This window comes from Chenopodium quinoa, unplaced genomic scaffold (genome assembly GCF_001683475.1).
Source record: "Chenopodium quinoa cultivar QQ74 unplaced genomic scaffold, ASM168347v1, whole genome shotgun sequence".
NCBI classification, from domain to species: domain Eukaryota; kingdom Viridiplantae; phylum Streptophyta; class Magnoliopsida; order Caryophyllales; family Amaranthaceae; genus Chenopodium; species Chenopodium quinoa.
Window position 1 is genome coordinate 2,621,089 of NW_018743448.1, and position 9,235 is coordinate 2,630,323.

The 9,235-nt window shown below is 28.7% G+C and overlaps 1 protein-coding gene across 1 annotated transcript; it reads left to right on the top strand.

Moving 5' to 3' along the window:
- The first annotated feature begins 562 nt into the window (after positions 1-562).
- On the top strand, positions 563-1,403 carry LOC110739290 (nuclear transcription factor Y subunit B-5-like). Its single transcript, XM_021919756.1, has one exon. The coding sequence runs from the start codon at positions 646-648 to the stop codon at positions 1,165-1,167; it is 522 nt and encodes a 173-aa protein (XP_021775448.1). The 5' UTR covers positions 563-645; the 3' UTR covers positions 1,168-1,403.
- Positions 1,404-9,235: the final 7,832 nt, after the last annotated feature.

The following is a 9,235-nucleotide window of genomic DNA, read 5'->3' on the forward strand; positions in this document are numbered from 1 at the left end:
GATCGAGTAACCCCTAAATAAGTAACCCCTGCAAAAACGCGCCAAACAATTGAGTAACTCTGGAATAAGTAACTCTTGATCGACTGATCAAGTAACCCCTTAATAAGTAACCCCGATCACACGACCATTTTTTTATAGCACCACAATTTGAAATAGTACAAAATTAACATTTTAATTTAAGCCTTTCTATTTATTTAAGGTGTTTGCCAAACAATTATAGCTATTTAAGATGTGTCTTAAATTTTCAACACTTTATTTAATGTGTTTGAAATGTGTTTTCCAACATATCCTTTATACCTTTATACTTGCAAAGCTATGAAACTATGTAAATGTGATTATCCAATAAAAACAAGACACAATAATAAAGCAAAAAATTATCAAATTAAATTGATAAAATTGGAAGAGGTATTAGGAACTTAAACTAAAATCTATCCCCTTCATTTTGCGCACAAACTTTTGGTAAAGGTTTAGTTACATAATCATAATATAATATTAATAAATAAATTATGAATAAGTGCCTATATAAATAAGACAACACAATGAGCAATTTGAAACCATAGCAACGTGTCTCTCTTTAAGAGGATCTATCAAGTTTCTCTTTACTTTCTTTTCTCTCATTCTTTTTAATACAAAACACAAATAATAATGGTTGATAATATAACTTCTTCTTACTCAAATAGAAGTTTACTTCCCAACTATAACCCTACACCAACTTCTTCATCATCTCAACAACACCATGGTAATTACAATCAAAATATTTACCATGAAGGTAGTAACATAAGGAACTCGAACGAGCACGATGATCACGAGCACGAAGATCAAGCCCTAGGGACTATTAAAGAGCAAGATCGTTTGCTCCCTATAGCTAATGTTGGGAGAATAATGAAGCATATATTACCCGCCAATGCTAAAATCTCTAAGGAAGCTAAAGAAACTATGCAAGAGTGTGTTTCCGAGTTTATTAGCTTTGTTACGGGTGAAGCCTCCGATAAATGTCACAAAGAAAAGCGCAAAACTGTCAATGGTGATGATATATGTTGGGCCTTGTCTTCTCTAGGGTTTGATGAGTATGCTGACCCTTTGAAGAGGTACCTTCATCGATACCGTGAATTCGAAGGTGAAAGAGTTGCTAATCAAAACAAGGAGAGGGAAAATATCCATGGTTGATGCTTGTTATCTCATGATCAACAACTCTTATGAGTTGCTAGCTTGGTAATATATATTTGCCTTTTTTTTTAATTTTTTTTTTTTTGTTATTTTAATTTGTTTATGGTTGTTTAATTTATGAGATAAAAATAAATGTATGGAGTTTTAATTTATAACCTAATTTGTAAGGAAGAGATTTGTTGATTAATTACTAGATCTCCTGTGTTGGTGAAATTAAAGAGTACTAATTGATTGAATTTGATAGGGTCATAAGATGTTATCGGGTAAAAAATCCCTCGATTAATTTCGCGATATTATTTGCCCTTTACCGTATTATCAATCATGGAAAATCGCTTTATTTTATAAATTTATTGGCCTATTTATTGAATTTGGTTCATTCAACCTCGATTTTTATTCGGGTGGGTAGAAAGCCACAAACAACATATGTAAGTAGGGTCGATTTTAGGTACTGGATTCTACCACAAATTACCAATACAAATCTAGATTTATGGGTAATATATCAGAGAATTTTTACTTCATCTCTAGTTTAAGTGTATAGTTACAATTGTTGATTGATCTAATTAAAGTCTATACGAATAATCTTTCAAGGTAAAGTTTGCATCTTTGACAATTAAGTCATGACTAAGTCAAATTAATTATTAATTAATTATATACTGTGGTAGTCAAATTTTTCTCAAAGATTCCTTGCGTTTTGAGTAAAATGAGATAGATGATTCGTTTCTTTTTAGCTAAATAAAGTAACCCTATAAATTATTAAAACATAAATTAGGGTTTTAGACTACTGATTAATATGACAGTAATGCAGTATATATTGATTTGATTATTTATGTTTGTCGTTCAAGTACATGAAATATAACTTATTTGTGTCTTTTTTTTCAAGACATTCTTCTCCTTATGTGCTGGAAACATGTGCCCTTTTATTAATCTACTTGTACTTAATTTTACTTGAAGTAGTAATTAATCTGGAATTATATACAATTATTCAGGGTCACTTTTATATTTATGTTTGTATATTAAAAAAAATTAGCTTTTGTAAGGCACAAACTGTAAATTTATAATTGTATCATGTTTTTACTTGTGTAATGTTGGTATGAGAGTAATGAGACTATGAGTGTGTCAAAATCTGTTATCCAAGTTGTAAAAGGAAAAGATGGAAGCTTTGTGTATACTTTATGTTTGGTACTTCCTAGCTAGTTCCTACACTCAAATTTGTTGTTTGGAAAAACTACGCTTCAACACTTCTGCACATCCTCATGTTCGTTGTCTATCTTTTAAATTAGATCATGATGTTCAATGTTATGTTGTGCTATATGACTGCCCTTATGGTTTGTATATGTTTCATCCAACATAGCTTGTGATGAGTTAATTTAGCTTTTTTTTTTCAAAGTGGTGATTTATAATTGTCCTCAACCTGAATGGCCAAATTGGTATTCAAAAACATCCTACAATTATCATATGAGTGTTCTTTGACACAAATCTTGCAACATTCTTCATGTAAGAGTATGCTTAAAATCTTTGTTTGCCATTTTGATTTTCTTTTATTTTGGGTTAGAGTTAGAGATATGCTATGTAATCAATATTGAAAATTGTGTGATTAATTTTACAATATGACATGTTAGGAAATATGTGATTCAATATTGATTACATATAACATATCTCTGATAATTTTTTTTTTTCACAAGATATGTCTTATAATATTATTCTTACGAGTAAAATGTCAAATTTGAGTAGAAATAAAATAAAGGATAGAATAATAAAGAGAGAGAGAAAAAAAAAAAAAAAAAAAAGTCATGTCACCATATAGAGTAAGTCTTGTGTGTGGCTAGACACACGGTATGACCACATTGATTTATAAGTATAATCCTTATTTATATATATATGAGTAACCCTATTTATTCATAAGAGTAACCTTATTTTGTCCATGAAAGTAAGGGCTTGTTTGGTTCACCTTATTTTTGCTGATCTGAAATTATCTGATCTGGATCTGATCTGAACTTATCTGATCTGGTCTAATCTGATCTGATCTGACTATCTGTTTTGACCAAACTTTGACCTGAAGTGTACGATAATCTATAAGGAATTAATATATAAAGTGGGGTCTTGTTAGATTCGTAATAATGTGTATTTTATTAGTATATAATTTTCATAATTTTTTTCATTACGAAATTAAAGATATTTAGCGACAAAAAATTGCACATAAAACGATGATCTGATCTGAGTTTATTTTTTCTGATCTGATCTGATATGAATTTATTTTTTCTGATTTGATCTGATTTGAACTTATTTTTTCCGAAAAAAGTTGAATTAAACAAGGCCTAACTCCAATTCATTATATGAGTAATATCAACTAATTTAGAAATAAGTAACTCTATTTGTTCATTCGAGTAACCCCTATTTTTTGTTTTAAAAATTGAAATAATGATCCCACTTATGTAAGAGAGTAACACCTTTTTTCATTTGAGTAACCCACATACGTCAAGGTAACCCCATTTGTTCATCACCATAAACCCTTATTACTAAATTAATTGTCTTATATGTAAAGTGGCCACACCATGTGGCTATCCACATATAAGAATTTGTGCCATATATTTGTTTTTTTCTTTTTTGTCTTCCGTACAATTTTAATTGAAGTTAAACAAGAGAAATACTGAAAATTAATATGAAGTATATATTTTTCACTTGGTAGCATACTAGCATTTAATGACCAATACAAGCTATTAAAAAAATATCATTTTTTTTTTAAATATAGTAATCCTCTTTTTTTTTTTTTTTTTTGAAGGCTAATATAGTAATCCTTATTATTCTTCAATTTCAAATGTGTATAGTAATATTTTGATAGATTTTTATAATTTTCAAAAGATTTATCTTCCAACATACTCCACACATTCTATTATGAAAATATATTTTATTTAAACATTTATCTTTCTAATGTTATTAGTTAATAAAAAAAATTGAAAAAAATAAAGAAGTCATTTATTCAATTTTTTGCAGGATGTCACGGTGCACGATCTAACCAATACTGTTGTTATAGCCTATAGGCCATTGATTTTTTAATTCCATAGGTTATAGATGCAATTGCTGTCACTTCTTAATAAAGAAAGTTACTATTAGTAGAAGATTTGTATTATAGTACAATTTAGTACATTATTTGTCTTTCATTCTCACCGATACACTTGCTATGTGACTTCCTTCATCTAATTATGAATATTATCTTGTGTCAAAAAAAAAAAAAAAAAATTATGAATATTATAAACTAGCTTAACATAGTAACTCAATGAGTTGGTTAAACTAACATTTTCTCTATTTTCTTATTTCTACATAAACTTGGACATTGTGACTTAACTGATTACCCCATAACATATACAAGTATGTTTTAACATGACAAATTAATTGATCAAAATTGGTGAACATTATTACATTACTAATCACTTCGTCATGCGTATGAATAATCCAGAGTGTTAGTTTTTGTTTAAGAGTTTTCTTTTTATTGGTTCAGCCGATTGCTTTGTTTGCAAAAATAGTAACAAGTTAAAGATGATTTGAATCCTCGAAAGTTATATGGTAGAGACTTTGAACATGCTCGGGTAAAAGTAGCTATTATGTAAACCCACTTGGTGTTTGTTAGTTGTTGTATCAAATGTTAGGTACAATATTAGTTGTTGATTTATCATAGGTTCTAGATTTGATATCAAGATTTTGGCATTTAATTAGAAGATTAAACTATTTTCTAAAAAATTGTTTGGTTGCAAAACACTAATCAAGCACACTGATTTTGAAAGCCTTTTCAAAGCATCAACCCTTTTTTTTTTTTTTTTTTTTAACAGAATTATTATACAAAACTTGAAGCTAAACTCTATAAACTAGTGCTTAATTGCTAGTTGCTACTATTTAATTTGTTGAACAATACATGGAATAATAATACTTTCACTTAATCAAAACAAGTAACTACTACATTCATGGGCAACATTATACCTAATAATAATACTTTTGTACAAGGGTTTTTTTTCTAGAGATTTAAACAATCTATATATCTTGTGATTAAGGGGGAAAAAAGTGATTTATTTATGTATATGGTGCGATTAAAAGGGTTAATACATCTAAGATTAGTTTAAGTTTCTCCTCAAAACTCAAAATCATTGGAATTCATTTGGGACCACGTAATTTTATAAGTAGCTTAGCTCAAGCATTGATGCTTAATTAAGCATAGAAAGTCGCTAATGACAAATTGAGCCAACCAAAATGCCGGTCTTTGTCACACACGTACTTTAATCAGTCAAACTCATCTATTGGATCTTAAGAATAGGTCAATTATATTTGTCACCACAACAAATAATATAACTAAGAATAGCTCAGTTTTTAAATCAAGCTTTATGATGAATAATCCAAGTTGACAACGTAGGCCATAGCAATTCTTTATGCACAAATTTGTGAATAAAAGTATGTTGCCCATCAGTAAAATTTCTTTCACTAAATTACAGTTATTTTTATTTTATTTTTAATTTTTTTTACGGGAAGGATAGTAATATCATTAATAAATAGTTATACCACATCTGCAATAATAACTTAGATCTCTAAATTACATATTTAGAGAAATAACATAAGTTTTTACAATCGAAACTATAACTATTTGTATATTTGACATAACTCACACTCCACCGCTTCAAGCTTGACGAGAGCATTAATTTTCGGTGTCTTTGCATCTTTCCAGATAGAGGAATTCGCAATCTGCGCTGATATTCTGATCGTAGAGTTCATGACAAACCCTAAACTCATATGAATCCAAATCACCTTTCCTATTATTAGTAAAACCCTAAAAATAAAATTCTCATCCATAGATGAGAATCAAAATCCCAGAAACATGGGAAAAAGAAAGACTTTCACAAATGGAGAGAGCAAAGCAAAAAGCAAAAAGCAAAAAAAAAAATGAAATTAATTAAAGAAGAAGGTTCAAAAATAGTCTTTTTTTTGGAAAAATTAGACTATTTCCGGCCTAATTAAATGGAAAATAAAATTAAAACCCTAAAAGAGGAGAGAGGAGAGGAAAGAAAGAAAAAAAAACAAAAAAAAAAACTTATGGATTAGTATTTTTGCACTTTAGTTTAATAATTTACTCTATTTCTGAATAGTTTGAACACTTTTCAATTTATCACATGTCTATTACACCCAAAATTAATTTTTTGACTTTTCCTTACTTTAACTGGTTGACCAAAGAAAAATAAACTTTAGGATTTTGCTAAGGGCCTTAATCTAATGATGGAAGTAAAGTTGAATGGGCCAACTCCAGTCAAAGGCCCAGAAGAGGGATATAATTAAAGATATATTTAAATCAAAAAAAAATTAAAAAGTTCACGACGATTTTTATATCATACTTTATATTTTTTTTGGGACATCGAGGATATAATTAATTTAAATGAAGGACCGCCAATGTTTGAAAACTTTGTGGAAAATCAGTTGTACATAAGTATTCCAAATTCATATTAATTTTCCATCTAGCTATCATATGGGCAGCCATATTACCCGTCTGTCAAATATGAGTACAATTAAAAACATTATAATCACAACTCATCCTAGAGATATTATCTAATAACTTGAAAATAAGAGCAAATCCGAACCAATTTCTTAGTATTGGTCTGACCATACTGGAGTCATTTTCAAGAACTACATTAGATAGCTCAAGCTCTTACTTGAAACTACTCACAACTTTATGAGTGGTGGTACATATTTTTTATTTTACAAATATAATTGTTGTTGAGGTAAATATTTTTTTTTTTTTACCAACAAGTCAAATACCTTATCTTGTTCTAGTGTATTAAGGGTCTGCCTCCTATTGTTACTGGTTTCAAATTTGATAACCTCGCTAACGTAACTGTAGACGCCTAATTGTGTCTCCCCAAAAACCAAACCCAGTGATGAGTACCTTTCACGTCTTTGATTATCGAGTTAGGTGAAAATTTGAAGAGTCTCGTGAATTCCCTTTAGCCTTGACCATTTCTAACCTTTCCTTAAATGTTTTAAACCAAAATCATTCATTTCGTGTCTTTGAAAACCATTCATTTCGTGTCCTCTTTATAAAACGTCCAAACCAGTCTACTTTGGTCTATGATCTTGGTTCAATTATTGTGTAGTTGGATGGGTCTTGAAAAGATCTTTCCAATGATATATTATAAGCCCAAATCCAACTTATAACGAAGAAGTTATGGCCAAAATACCACATATTCTTGTGCATCTAAGCTGGCTGCACCACTCATCAAATACCCCCTTTTATACACCAAACACACATATATACTGTGTACTATTGGAGTACTGGTATATATTACTTCATCTCCTTCCTTCAATCTTCTTCTTATTTTATTTCTTTCCTTATTTCTTAATTTTTACATAAATTTTTCTCTTTTCCAAATTCTTTACTTAATTCTTAATTTTGGTTGAAATTTTCTCTCTCGACTGTGTTTGACATTATCTTCTTCTTTTAAAATTTTCTCTCTACTCCAATTTTTTGTATTTTCGTTGATTCGTGATGGATTTAATTGGAATCTTGAAGAGATTGTTGCTATAAGTTAGTTTATGTTATTGATTTGTAATTTGATTTAATTGGTTATATTTTCTGAATTTGTGATTGATATTGCATATATAATTTTTGGGTAATTTGCCAATTTGTAATATGTGATGAACACAAATTGATTGTAGTACTTTTCTCTTCACTTTTCTTTCCTATAATAATTTTAATCAAAATTTTCATCAAAATTTTATTCTCCTCTGTTTTTCCTCTTCCGTTCTTCATTTTCTCTCTCCTCTGTTTTCTTTATTTTTCTCTTTTGTTTCACTTTTTCGATTGATTATGTTGCTTACTATGGAATTAGTTGATATTCTTTAAGAGATCATCAATGCAGGTTAGAATTTTGGTTTGTTGATTGTAATTAGGTTTTTTTAGGTTAGATTCAATTGTAATTGTATTTTGTTTAATTTCTATCAATATGATCTATGTATGAATTTCGATTTTTTTTGTGGTGATTTTGCAATGAATTTTGATCAATTTAATTAGGTTTGTGAACATGCAATTCATATGAATTGAATTTACGGCCTTTCATTATGAACATAAGATAATTAAAGAAATAAAAAATAAAATGATTATAAAACACACGCCTTATAAGTATTAAAAATATGAACATATGCACTAAAAATATGAATATATGCATTTTAGAAAATGAACAAACGCATTCAAAATATGAACATATGCATTTGTTCATTTTTTGAATGCGTATGAACATAATTAAGCATTTTATTAAGTGAACATATACATAAAAAATATGAACATATGGATTTCAGAAAGTGAACATATGCTGTAATCCCCCGTATTTTTAAATAATTTATAAATGAAATTTTATTTTATTTATAATATTTATTTGTATTTTTCCATAATTTTATATAACCTATATCCTACAATCCATGATCATAAAAACAAAGCCTAACCCATTTGTTTATTAAATTGGCCCATTATTTTCATGTCTACCCTACAATTTTCTCCTATAAATAACCCATGTATCCCCAAATTTTTCCCACACAATAAGGATAGTCTTATTTTCTTTCTCCTTTATTTTTATTTTCCTTTTCTTTTCTTCTTTTCTATTTTTATTCTTTTCTTTTTCCCCTTATTTTATACGTGAGCATTACTCATTATTTCGAACAACTGCCGCCACCTACCCCGCCGGCGAACGCCACCAGCCACCCACCGTGGCTCCCTCTTCTCCCTCCTCCTTTGTTTTCTTTTTTTTTTTTATTTATTTATTTTTATTTTTTTTTATTTTGCTTAATACTTGATTAATTTGTTTTGGGTTTAATTTAATTGTTTGAAATTAGTTAATTTAATATCAATTTCATGTTTTTGGTGGTTTAAATTTATAATTTCAGATTATATAAATGTTATAAATTTTTAATTTTATGATTCTAAAACCTAGGGTTTTAACACTACTAGAAATAGGCCATTTTCCGACGGACTTAATTTCCGTCAGAAAATTCGAATTTTCCGACGGAATTTGGGTCTGTCAGAAAAGTCCGTCGGAAAAGATAA

Coding starts and splice junctions, on each gene's coding strand:
- LOC110739290 (XM_021919756.1), top strand. CDS start 646: ATGGTTGATAATATAACTTCTTCTTACTCAAATAGAAGTTTACTTCCC.